This window comes from Saccopteryx leptura, chromosome 3, assembly GCF_036850995.1.
Source record: "Saccopteryx leptura isolate mSacLep1 chromosome 3, mSacLep1_pri_phased_curated, whole genome shotgun sequence".
NCBI lineage: Eukaryota > Metazoa > Chordata > Mammalia > Chiroptera > Emballonuridae > Saccopteryx > Saccopteryx leptura.
This window is the reverse complement of record NC_089505.1, coordinates 114726454-114740475: the sequence shown is the minus strand read 5'-3', so window position 1 is coordinate 114740475 and position 14022 is coordinate 114726454. Positions and strand designations below refer to the sequence as shown.

Sequence of the window (14022 nt, the reverse complement as noted above, 5' to 3'; positions counted from 1 at the left end):
ACTAGAAACTATCATGTTATAAAGAAAAAAAGACCTATCTTAGAATATGCATTTAGATGAATACAAACCGAGATACTAAATTTAGATGGTTGAAAGGTTTCTGCCTGTGCGTTTTATATGTATGAATTTTATGATATGTGAATTATATCTCAATAAAGCTGTTTAAAGGAAAATAAAAACTTTTCCCAAAAGACAACAAAGGCTTTTTAAATCAGAAAATAAGTTTAGAAAGGCTAAATAACTTGTCCAAAATCCCCACAGCTAACGAGTGACAGAAATAAAATTTGAACCAGCCTTTATAGCCTGACCGTGGGGACGCAGTGGATCAAGCGTCGACCTGGAGTGTTGAGATTGCCGGCTCAAGACCCCTGGCCTGCTTAGTCAAGGCACATGCGAGCATAGTTGCTTCCTGCTCCTCTCCCCTGCCCTTCTCTCTCTCTCTCCTCTCTTTAAAGTCAATAAATAAAATCTTTAAAAAAATAAAATAATTGAACCAGGATTTACAGCTCTATCAATGGCTTTTCCTTAAAAACAAACAACCTCTTCAGTCAGGACAAAGTATTAGTATTGGTGTAAGTAGAGAGTCATGTCCACTTATCAAATTGGGACAGAATAAGCTATCTGTGCCTTCTCCAGGAAAGAAAAAGGTGAATCCTGAGGAGGAGTCAGGGTTTCATAGAAGTACACCTCTTTCTCAGCACACACTTTGTCTTGGGCAGATAAAGTGAACACAGATATTTACAAAGTCTCTATGACATTAAAATGAGGAAGCAGCTCTTAAATATGAGAATACAGCCATATCAGGCAGTGGCACAGTGGATAGAGCATCGGACTGGGATGCGGAGGACTCAGGTTCAAAAATGCAAGGTCCTTGGCTTGTGTGCAGCTCATTCAGCTCAAGTGTGGGCTCACTAGCTTAAACGCAGGGTCACTGGCTTGAGCGTGGGATCATAGACATGACCCCATGGTCGCTGGCTTGAGCCCAAGGTCACTTGGCTTGAGACCAAGATTTCTGGCTTGAATTTCAAGGTCGCTGGCTTGAGCCCAAGGTTGCTGACTTGAGCAAGGGGTCACTAGCTCCGTTGTAGCCCCCCAGTCAAGGTACATATGAGAAAGCAATCAATGAACAACTAAGGTGCCACAACAAAGAACTCATGCTTCTCATCTCTCTTCCTTCCTGTCTGTCTGTCCCCCTCTCTGTCTCTGTCAAAAAATAAATTTAAAAAATCTGAGAACAGGCCCTGGCCAGATGGCCCAGTGGTAGAGCATCGGCCTGGCGTGCGGGGGACCCGGGTTTGATTCCGGCCAGGGCACATAGGAGAAGCGCCCATTTGCTTCTCCACCCCCAACCCCTCCTTCCTCTCTGTCTCTCTCTTCCCCTCCCGCAGCCAAGGCTCCATTGGAGCAAAGATGGCCCGGGCGCTGGGGATGGCTCCTTGGCCTCTGCCCCAGGCGCTAGAGTGGCTCTGGTCGCGGCAGAGCGATGCCCCGGAGGGGCAGAGCATCGACCCCTGGTGGGCGTGCTGGGTGGATCCAGGTCGGGCGCATGCGGGAGTCTATCTGACTGTCTCTCCCCGTTTCCAGCTTCAGAAAAAAAAAAAAAAAAAGAAAAAAAATCTGAGAACACATACTGAAGAAACACAATTTCTCATGACAGATACTAAGTTTGTGGGACTCATTTTGTCAAGGAATCAATTTTTATTGTTTCTTTCTGTGGGGCCTCAGGAACAAAACGATCTGAACCACAATATCCTGCCAGTTCAGACATGGTTCCTTGCATTTTTATATATGAATCCATAAATAATACAGTGGTTTATCCGTGCTTTTAAAGAATGTATATACTGTATTTCCCATGTAAAAGACTCTCCTATGTGTAAGACACACCTTAATTTTGGGGCCTGAAATTTATAAAAAAAAGTATTACATAAAGTTATCAAACTCAAGTTGTATTCATTATAAAATTCATACAACTCCACATCACTGTCAAAACTCCCATCCATTAGCTTGTCTGATGACAAATCACTGTCTTCATATATTGCCTCATCCTTAGTTCCATCTATGGCCACACTTCTTAAATGTAAGTAAAAAAATATACAACCACTGTATATGTCACACCCAGTTTTGTTTTGGTTTTAAGTAATCCCATCAGTTTATTAGTTCTGTTTCTCTGGAGAAACCTAGACCATTACAATCCCCGATGCCTCACGTTTTTTGGTCTTTACAACTATCAACTTTCTTCCCTTGATAGGGCACTATTTTTTTTTTTCTTTTCAGAGACAGAGAGAGTCAGAGAGAGGGTTAGATAGGGACAGACAGACGGGAACGGAAAGAGTTGAGAAGCATCAATCATCAGTTTTTGCTGTGACACCTTAGTTGTTCATTGATTGCTTTCTCATATGTGCCTTGACCGTGGGCCTTCAGCAGACCGAGTAACCCCTTGCTCGAGCCAGCAACCCTGGGTCCAAGCTGGTGAGCTTTTTGCTCAAACCAGATGAGCCCGCGCTCAAGCTGGTGACCTCAGGGTCTCGAACTTGGATTGTCCACATCCCAGTCCGACACTCTATCCACTGTGCCACCGCCTGGTCAGGCCGACACACCCAGTTTTTAGACCCCAAATGTTCCAGGTAAATGTGCGTCTTATACATGGGAAAATACGGTAAATGACATCATATTGTAGTATAATGTTTTACACTCTACATTTTATTTTTAAATTTATTCATTTTTAGAGAGGAGAGAGAGGAAAAAAAGGGGGAAGGAGCAGAAAGAATCAACTCCCATATGTGCCTTGATCAGGCAAGTCCAGGGTTTTGAACCATCAACCTCAGCATTCCAGGTTGACACTTTATCTACTGCACCACAACAGGTCAAGCCCACTGTATATATTTTTTAGATACATTCTTGGTGAGTTTTTTTTTTTTTCTGTATTTTTCTGAAGCCGGAAACAGGAAGAGACAGTCAGACTCCCGCATGCGCCCGACCAGGATCCACCCGGCACGCCCACCAGGGGGCGATGCTCTGCCCACCAGGGGGCGATGCTCTGCCCCTCAGGGGCGTCACTCTGTTGCGACCAGAGCCACTCTAGCGCCTGGGGCAGAGGCCGAGGAGCCATCCCCAGCGCCCGGGCCATCTTTGCTCCAGTGGAGCCTCGGCTGCAGGAGGGGAAGAGAGAGACAGAGAGGAAGGAGAGGGGGAGGGGTGGAGAAGCAGATGGGCGCTTCTCCTGTGTGCCCTGGCCGGGAATCGAACTCGGGACTTCTGCACGCCAGGCCGAAGCTCTACCACTGAGCCAACCGGCCAGGGCCGAGTTTTTTTTAGGTGAGAGGAAGGAAGAGATAATGATACAGACTCCCACATGTGCCCTAACCAGGATCCACCTAGCAACCCTGTCTGGAGCTGATGCTAGAATCAACCAAGCTATTTTTAGCGCCTGAGGCTGATGTTCAGACTGACTGAGCTATCCTCAGTGCCTGGGGCCAATGCTTGAACCAATCAAGCCACTGGCTGGAGAGAGAGTAGGGGTTCAGGGAAGGGGAGAGAGGCAGATGGTCACTTCTCCTGAGTGCCTTAACCAGGAACTGAACCTGGGACATCGATACGGCAGGCTAATGCTCTATCCACTGAGCCAGCTGGCCAAGGCTCCTTCTTAGTGAGTTTTAACTTTATTCAATATTACCAGCTTGTTCTCTAAAGTATTTATACTAAATTCTGCTCCCATCAGCAGTACCTGAGTGCTCCTGTTTCCCCACACCCTCACTCCTACTTAATGCTATCCATCTTTTAGATTTTTACCAATGTGCTGGGTTGTTTTAATACCATGGGTCTCAAATACTGTCTCTGGACAGCAGTATAAGCATCACCTGGAAGTATTAGAAATGCAAATTTTCAGGTTCTACCCAAGAGCTACTGAATTAGAAACTGGAAGTGAGGACCAGCAATCTCCATATAAATCTGATGTACACTAAAATGTGAAAATCATTGTTTTAATAAATTGCTTTTCAAGGCTTCCTTAGCTGTATGTCCAGCTATTTCCACTTTATTACAACTAACTCAAATCATAGACGTAAATCCTGTTTTCCCAAAAGACATGCTTTGGCATCAATGCATGGTATATGCTTGACTTGTTGAACTAATTGACTTGGGATGGCACTTCTTTCATCCTATTCTCAATACTAATACACAATAAAAAATTTATAATGCTTTTGGTGAAGGGCTGAAACATTTATTATTAAAAATCTAGCTTTTAAGTAAGTATCAAGGGTAGCTTTAATATAAACTTTGAATACATCTATGAATGCATCTAGATACTGCTGTTGCAGCCTTGTTTAGTATACTCTGGGGAATAAAAATAAGGTACAGTGAACAGTAAACTTTATATTGATAATCTCACTGAGTATGCTCCTTGAAATGTCCTATAAAAATAACTAATGATATCAGCAAAAATAAGTCCAGTACTTTTATATATATTATTTCCCTAGTCTCAAAAAGCAGGCAGGGCAAGAGCATAGTCATTTCTACTTTATAGATGAGGGAACTGAAACTCAGAGAGGGTAAAGTAATTTGCCCAAAGAAACCAATGACTAAGTATTGCTGTTAAACACTGGCCCTGGCCGGTTGGCTCAGCGGTAGAGCGTCGGCCTGGCGTGTGGGGGACCCGGGTTCGATTCCTGGCCAGGGCACATAGGAGAAGCGCCCATTTGCTTCTCCACCCCCACCTCCTCCTTCCTCTCTGTCTCTCTCTTCCTCTCCCGCAGCCAAGGCTCCATTGGAGCAAAGATGGCCCGGGCGCTGGGGATGGCTCCTTAGCCTCTGCTCCAGGCGCTAGAGTGGCTCTGGTCGCGGCAAAGCGACCCCCCGGAGGGGCAGAGCATCGCCCCCTGGTGGGCAGAGCGTCGCCCCTGGTGGGCGGGCCGGGTGGATCCCGGTCGGGCGCATGCGGGAGTCTGTCTGACTGTCTCTCCCCGTTTCCAGCTTCAGAAAAATACAAAAAAAACAAAAAACAAAAAACAAAAAACACTGTACTAAGTGCACTGTGCTAAGTGGTTCATTTACATTATTTTACTCTCTTAGTCCTTGCCATAAGCCATATGCAATATGGTTTAATAGCTTCTACTTCTCATCTTAAAAGAGGAGAAAAGTGAGGCTCACAGAGACTAAACTACTCAGAAACATGCAGAAATTTAAAAAGCAACAATTTGAACTTTTCTTTCTTTTATTTTTTATTTTTTGTATTTTTCTGAAGTGAGAAGCAGGGAGGCAGACAGACTCCAGCACGCACAAAAACAGAATCCACCGGACATGCCCACCAGGGGGCGATGCTCTGCCCATCTGGGGCATCGCTCTGTTGCAACTGTAGCCATTCTAGTGCCTGAGGCAGAGGCCATGGAGTCATGCTCAGTGCCCGGGCCAACTTTGCTCCAATGGAGCCTTGGCTGTGAGAGGGGAAGAGAGAGACAGAGAGGAAGGAGAGGGAGAAGGGTGGAGAAGCCAATGGGCACTTCTCCTGTGTGCCCTGGCCGGGAATCGAATCCAGGACTTCCACACACCGGGCTGACGCTCTACTGCTGAGCCAACCGGCCAGGGTAGTTTGAGTTTGAACTTTTCTACTCTGCCCTACTCTACTTCCCAGACATTCCATTTCTTGAGAGGGTTCCTTATTGTCATCTATGAGATGTCAGAAAACTGTCTCCGAAAGCCTGGACATTTTCTCTCTGGATGCTCTGTCATATTTGTGGTAACAGTGGCATCTATGGTCACACAAGACCTCTGCTTATGTTCCCTCAGGTAAAAAGTACCAAGACAGCCCTGGCTGGATGGTTCAGTTGGTTAGAGCTTTCTCCTGAAGCACAGAGGTTGCTAGTTTGATTCCTGGTCAGGGCACATACAGGAGCAGATCGATGTTCCTGTGCCTCTCTCTCTCTCTCTCTCTCCTTAAAGTCAACAAATAAACAAAATAAATTTTTTTAAAAAGTACCAACTTGCCTGACCAGGCGGTGGCGCAGTGGATAGAGAGTCAGACTGGGATGTGGAGGACCCAGGTTCAAGACCCCGAAGTCGCCAGCTTGAGCACAGGCTCATCTGGTTTGAGCAAAGCTCACCAGCTTGGACCCATGGTCGCTGGCTCGAGCAAGGAGTTACTCAGTCTGCTGTAGCCCCACGGTCAAGGCACATATGAGAAAGCAATCAATGAACAACTAAGGTGTTGCAACGAAAAACTGATGATTGATGCTTCTCTCATCTCTCTCCGTTCCTGTCTGTCTGTCCCTATCTATCCCTCTCTCTGACTCGCTCTCTGTTTCTGTTAAAAAAGTACCACGTCAAAAAAAAAGGTCTAAATTAATCTTTGTACTTGCTCTTTGTGATCAAAGCATATAAGCCCGTTTTAATCAACACAATATAAGGATTAATGAATTGGTTTCCAAACTGAACAGGATTTCAAAGTAACACAAAATGCTTCCTATCTAATGGTAAATGTAGCTACTAATTCCCCAAGGATTAATCTAGCACATTCAAGTTGTAGTCTCTAGAGTTTCAAGACTCAGATGAGCAGAGTTTGAAACACATTCTCCCATTTATTAGTGCCACTGGCCATTAAATGGTTAAGCCATTTCATTTCTCTGAGCCTTTGCTTTCTTATCCACAAAAAGGGAATAATAATGCCTATACTTTCTATTTCAAAGCACTATTGTAAGCAGCAAACAATACAATAAATATAAAAACAATATATGAAGTGAAACTCATTACCCATACAACTATTACGATTACTAGTGTTCCCAGCTTTTGCCCATTAGTACTGCTTCCTGTCTGAGCCACTGATTACAAAGCTCTCATTCTATATACGTACTCTCCCTATCTCTATCACTTCCTGAACCATTCCCATGGTCACCGACCATAACAACCAAACTACTGCCCATCTTTCCTGGAACTGTTTACTAATGAAACCAAGGAGACTAAAAAATTTTTTTCTGTCATTTTATAATGGCCCTGTGGGAGTAGGTCAAAGAACTTCAAAAGAATCAAACATCAATGACGAAAGATGACAGTGTCTAAATTTCCCACCTCTACTTCTATCTTTCTCCGAAGGCTGATTTCCTAATTAGGCCCTGCCTCTAACAGAAGAAATACTTCAGATAAATTAACCCAAGTCAAATATAATCCATAACAATGTTAGCTTTCCTGACTTGGTTGGAAGGCATCAAGTTTCATCATCTAAGTAACTAAACTTGGCTTAGGCTAGTAAAAATGTAATTAAAAAATCAATACTGAGCCTGACTAGGCAGTAGCGCAGTAGACAGAGTCGGACTGGGACGTGGAGGGCGCAGGTTCGAAACCCTGAGGTCCCTGGCTTGAGTGCAGGCTCACCAGCAGGCTCATCAAGCCCGGGGTTGCTGGCTTGAGCGTGGAATCATAGACATGACCCCATGGTCGCTGGCTTAAGCAGTGTCACTCGCTCTGCTGTAGCGCCCCAGTCAAGGCACATATGAGCAATCAATCAATGAACAACTAAGGTGCCACAATGAAGATGTTTCTCATCTCTCTCTCTTCCTGTCTGTCTGTCCCTATGTATCCCTCTCTCTGACTCTGTCAAAAAAAAAAGAAAATCAATATTGAAAAGACTAATTATCATGGGGGAGGAGAGTGGGGGAAAGAAGGAAAGAGGAACAAATATATGGTGATGGAAAATGATTTGACTGCCTGACCAGGCGGTGGCGCAGTGGATAGAGCGTTGGACTGGGATGCAGAAGACCCGGGTTTGAGACCCCGAGGTCGCCAGCTTGAACGTGGGCTCATCTGATTTGAGCAAAAAGCCCACCAGCTTGAACCCAAGGTCACTGGCTCGAGCAAGGGATTACTCAGTCTGCTGAAGGCCCATGGTCAAGGCACATATGAGAAAGCAATCAATGAACAACTAAGGTGTTGCAATGTGCAATGAAAAACTAATGATTGATGCTTCTCATCTCTCTCCGTTCCTGTCTGTCTATCCCTCTCTCTGACTCACTCTCTGTCTTCGTAAAAAAAAAAAAAAAAAAAAAAAAAGATTTGACTTTGGATGATGGACATACAACACAATCAACAGTTCAAATGCTATAGAAATGTCTACCTGAAACCTATGTACTCTTACTGATCAGTGTCACCCTATTAAATTTAATTTCCTAAATAAAATTTTTAAAAAGACTAATTACTAGCATTCGCTGTCTACCCCGAAAGCCACTTCAATTTGATTTTTCAGAACATTTATTGAATTTTCTTTAATACCAAGCAAGATATAACTCTTTCCAAAATTTTGCCATTTTTCATCACCTTGAGGAAATTGGAGGTTTCTAATAACTTGGTTCTAACCACATTAGTCTTACTATTACATATTTGTCAAGGCAAATTTTGTGACCAGATGAATTAATTCTATCATCACTTAACAAAGCTACCAACAACCAATTTCTTCCCTTTAACTGATGAAACAATTGAGAGCCAATTTCAATTATTTTCAGTTTAGGAACCTTTCTCTCAGTGGTACTGGGGGTTCTAAAAGATCATGATAAAAGTAATAACAGGCAACCCTTAGGAGCACCTACAATGGATCAGGCACTGTTCTAAGCATGTTATATACATATATTAACTCATTTAATCCTCTCAACAACACTATGAATGAGGAACTATTATTACCATAGAATTTTAACAGATGAGAAAACTGAGACACAAAATATTGAAGGACCTGCTTGGGGTCGCATAGCTGACATGGTAGAGCTGATATTCAAACTCAAGCCTCCTACTCTTAACTTCTACACCATGCATTTTCAATGCTCCTGGGGTGGAAAACCAAGAAACTGGTATTTAGAGTGGAAAAAATTTTACTCACTTTTTTATAAAACACAGATAGACATACATATGATACAGAAATAGATATACAGTGTATTTGTGGTATTAAAATTTCATAGAGGGATGATTAGAAAAAAAATGTCTAAAAAGTTACATGGTCAGGAGTCAGGGGTCAAGGGCCAGGGGCCAGGGACTAAGGGAAAACATGAAAAACAGAGAAACGATGCTCCACTATAAGGCTTCTCTTTTTTTTTAGCATGGGGGTAATACTGGCCCTGTTTTGCTAAGTAAAAATGATCTTTCACTCACTGTTTCATTCAATAAATATGAACTACGTGCTTATTCTATGCCAGGCACTAGGTATAAAATGCTGAACAAGACTGAAAAGTACCCTTTATTTAAGGAACTATAAGCCTGTCAACTAAACAGGCAAATTCAATACAATCTGGTAAGTACTCCGACGGGGATAATGATAGGATGTTACTTTATGCAGGTTTGAGGGACAGGGGAATTTCAAAGGCTTCATAGAAGAGATGATATCTCAGCTGGATCTAATGGAACAGTAGGGATCAATCAGCGTCCAGTGACACAGAGTGGCATCGAAGAGTGAGAGGAAGGGCACCCCAGACAGAGAGGCCCGCATGTAAAAAGACTCAGTCACAGGAAACTAAGTTGGACATGAGTACAGTAAAGAAGGAACAGAATTTGGGGGAAGGAATAAAAAGACGAGACTAAAGTAAGCAAAATGGATCTCATAAAACAGGCAAAGAAATCTGGACTTCATCCTGTAGGAGAATAACATAACCAAAATTTTCTTCAGAATTCCTTTGGTTGCAATGTGGAAGATAGGCTGTACAGTTAATATAGAGACATGAATTCCTGACCAGGTGGTGGTGCAGTGGATAGAGCGTCGGACTGGGATGCGGAGGACCCAGGTTCGAGACCCTGAGGTCACCAGCTTGAGCGCGGGCTCATCTGGTTTGAGCAAAAAGCTCACCAGCTTGGACCCAAGGTCACTGGCTTGAGCAAGGGGTTACTCAGTCTGCTGAAGGCCCACGGTCAAGGCACATATGAGAAAGCAATCAATGAACAACTAAGGAGGCCCTGGCCGGTTGGCTCAGCGGTAGAGCGTCGGCCTGGCGTGCGGGGGACCCGGGTTCGATTCCCGGCCAGGGCACATAGGAGAAGTGCCCATTTGCTTCTCCACCCCCCCCCCTCCTTCCTCTCTGTCTCTCTCTCTTCCCCTCCCGCAGCCAAGGCTCCATTGGAGCAAAGATGGCCCAGGCGCTGGGGATGGCTCCTTGGCCTCTGCCCCAGGCGCTATAGTGGCTCTGGTCTCGGCAGAGCGATGCCCCGGAGGGGCAGAGCATCACCCCCTGGTGGGCAGAGCATTGCCCCTGGTGGGCATGCCAGGTGGATCCCGGTCGGGCGCATGCGGGAGTCTGTCTGTCTCTCCCCGTTTCCAGCTTCAGAAAAATACAAAAAAAAAAACAAAAAAAAAAAACAAAACAACTAAGGAGCTGCAACGAAGAATTGATGCTTATCTCTCTCCCTTCCTGTCTGTCTGTTCCTGCCTGTCTCTATCTCTATCACACATACACAAAAAAGAGGCATGAAGACTAGGCATTGCTACAAGAATCACTTACATCATAAGGTTCTTCTTCATACCTGGCCCCAGGATGACAGTTACCATATTCTACAATTGTTTTCCAGAAAGTTAAAATATTTTTTTATTGAATTTATTGGGGTTAATAAAATTATACAGGTTTCATTTCATATACAATTCTATAATCCATCATCTGTATATAATCCATCATCTGTATATTGAGAAGAATCACTTACATCATAAGGTTCTTCTTCATACCTGGCCCCAGGATGACAGTTACCATATTCTACAATTGTTTTCCAGAAAGTTAAAATATTTTTTTATTGAATTTATTGGGGTTAATAAAATTATACAGGTTTCATTTCATATACAAGTCTATAGTACATCATCTGTATATTGTACTGTGTGTTCATCACCCCAAGTCTCCTTCCACCATCATTTATTCCCTTCACCCTCTTCTATCTCCCCCATCCCCTTTTCCTCTGGTCATTACCATCCTGTTGTCCGTGTCTGTGAGGGTTTTTTTGCTTAATCCCTTCACTTTTTTTCACCCAGTTCCACCCCTCCCCTCTGACAGCTCTCAGGTCTGTTCTCTGTATCTGTAAGTCTGTTTCTATTTTGTTTCTTATTTTGTTCATTAGATTCCACATATAAATGAGATCATAACTACACAGTTCTGTTTCTGCCTCTTTTGCTCACACCTGTTCTATTAATAACAAAGATCAGGAAAGCATTCTTGAATTTGTACATGTGGTACCCTTTTTTGTATCACAAAGATTTTAAAAGGAGAACAACCATTACAAAGTATTAAACAATTTGGTAGATTGTCTCTTCAAGAAGTTAATTTTTGCCTGACCTGTGGTGGTGCAGTGGATAAAATGTTGACTTGGAATGCTATGTTGACCTGAAATGCTGAGGTCAGTGGTTCAAAACCCTGTGTTTGCCCAATGAGGGCACATACCCTCTTCTCCCCCACCACCTTTCTCTCCTCTCTAAAATCAATAAATAAAATATCTTTTTAAAAACTTAGAAAGAAAAAAGAAAGAAATTACTTACAGTGCCTTCAATCTCTGAATACAGTCCCGACCAGAAGCTGAAGGTACTTTTATCTAGCTGATACAGTCGCGATTTCTCAAATGTTTCTGAATCCATGATCTGTCCTAATTCCAGTGGTACATGAGTTGTTGTTTTATATATCCGTCTCTGAAATATTTTGAAGAGAACCCTTTAATGAAACAGTCAAACCAACTCATTATTTATTACAGTAGTCACTTATAATTAAATATCGAATAGTTTATAGCAATAACTTGTCACTCAAGCTTATTCAATTTGCTTTATACACACACAAATATTGCACTTGATTAAGCACACTGTCTACTAAAACAACAAATGCAATAAAGTAAAAGAAGAACAAGAAAATCTGAGGCTAGTTGACCAGGTAAAATTAAAATCAAGGTTGTCATCACATTTTTTTTTTTTTTTTTTGTATTTTTCTGAAGCTGGAAACGGGGAGAGACAGTCAGACAGACTCCCGCATGCGCCCGACCGGGATCGCTCTGTGGGGGCGATGCTCCGCCCCTCCGGGGAAGCCACTCCAGCGCCTGGGCCAGGGCCATCCTTGCTCCAATGGAGCCTCGCTGCGGGAGGGGAAGAGAGAGACAGAGAGGAAGGGGGGGGGGGACGAAGCAAATCGGCGCTTCTCCTATGTGCCCTGGCCGGGAATCGAACCCGGGTCCCCCGCACGCCAGACCGACGCTCTACCGCTGAGCCAACCAGCCAGGGCCTTTGTCATCACATTTTAGTTTGCCTATGTAAACCAAAATGTAACATCACAACTTTCAGGTATAACATATATCCTATAACATAAGAAAAACAAATTCATGGAAAAGAGAAGGAAGCAAATATGCTAACCACGAGTATTAACAGGTACTGTGGCTAATAATTAAATTTGGTCCTAGAAGCCAAATTAAGGAAAATTTAAGGAAAAACAGAAACATTAGGTCTTTAAGAAAGACAAACTTTCTCATTATACCAAATTCTAAAAGGTAACTTCAGCCCATGGGACATAATACAGGGAACAGATACCAAACAATATAATGGACAGTATATTCTACAACAGTTTTAAGACAAATGGTTACTATATTTATTGTTGTACAACTTACCAAAAACTCATTAAAAGGCATTACATGAAAGTATAACTGAGTAAAGAAGACACTATAGAAAAGTAATTATTCTAACTAGGCTTATTATTTTGTGTGTGTGTGTGTGTGTGTGTGTTGTGTGTGTGTGACAGAGACAGAGAGAGGAACAGATAGGGACAGACAGACAGGAAGGGAGAGAGATGAGAAGCATCAATTCTTCGTTGCAGCACCTTAGTTGCTCATCGATTGCTTTTTCATATGTGCCTTGAGGGGGGGGCTACAGCAGAGTGAGTGACGCCTTGCTCAAGGCAGCGACCTTGGGTTCAAGCTGTTGAGCTGAGCTCAAACTACATGAGCCTTCGCTCAAGCTGGCAATTTCGGGGTTTCAAACCTGGGTCCTCTGTGTCCCAGTCCAACACTATATCCACTGCACCACCGCCTGTCCAGGTTAGGCTTATTATTAAAGTAAGACAGAAAGATGTTTAATACCCTACCTCCAATTTAGATACTACACCGAGCACTTACTTTACATTAAGTTATCTTCCGCAGGCCTACAAGATTCTGTACCAATGAAGCTATTCAAAGAGCTATTAGGTCAGAGAACAATAGATCAGAGAAATCAATGTTATTCATCTTAACACCTCTTTGAATATTTTGGATTAAAGGAAGAGATCAAGAGCCCTGGCCAGAGAGCTTGGCTGGTTGTAGCTTTGTTCTGATACTCAAAGGTTGCTGGTTATGTCCCTGGTCAGGGCATATGAAGAAACAGATTGATGTTTCTGTCTCTGTCTCTTTCCCTTCCTCTCTCTCTAAAATCAATCAATACACTCTAAAAAAACAACAACAAAAAAAAAAAAAAAACAAGAAAAGATCAAGATATAACCCAAACACTGACAGACTTAGAAAAATTAACCTTTTCAATTTAAAGATTCATGCAGAATGTAAAATGAGAGAAGAAATTTGCAGAGGAAAAGGACTGCGGTGCTCAAGAAAAAGAGTTCCAGGAATTAAAAAAACAAAGTTTTCATAACAATCATGGTTGACAAAGTTCAGCAAAAAAACATAGAAAGTAGGTAAAGCAAGCTGGCAGTAAGAGATGGCAATAAAGCAGTCTATTGAACTTAAAATCTACCTCATTTAAAAGTTCAGATCTCTAATCCACCCATCCAATCACCTCCAGGAAATTGCTAAGAAACTTTCACTTTGTACTTTACTGTTTCAATTGTTTAAACAAAAATAATAAACACACTTTTGAGAAAAATAAGAAAATATTGTTCTTTGGGCAAAAACAACATACTTTTTTTTTTTTTTTAAGAAAAAAGAGTTCAGGTCCGTGGAAGGCTTGGGAAATCTTTATTTTCAGAAAATGGTTTCCTGATTTTATGGTTGAGCATGCTTAGACAAACGTCACGAGGAAGTCGTGATTCTAGAATGTCAGTATCGTCCTTTTTAAGGTTTATGGGT

The 14022-nt window shown here is 42.7% G+C and overlaps 1 protein-coding gene across 3 annotated transcripts in view; it reads right to left on the bottom strand.

Moving 5' to 3' along the window:
• Positions 1-14022, bottom strand: part of ZMPSTE24 (zinc metallopeptidase STE24) — a 45683-nt gene that overhangs the window by 31053 nt on the left and 608 nt on the right. For 2 of the 3 annotated variants that reach the window (XM_066375969.1, XM_066375970.1), the window contains exon 2: positions 11474-11620. In XM_066375969.1, the coding sequence (XP_066232066.1) occupies positions 11474-11620 (147 nt within the window). Of the gene's footprint in view, positions 1-11473; positions 11643-14022 lie in introns of all 3 variants that reach the window. The other variant, XM_066375971.1, reaches the window with a different exon arrangement.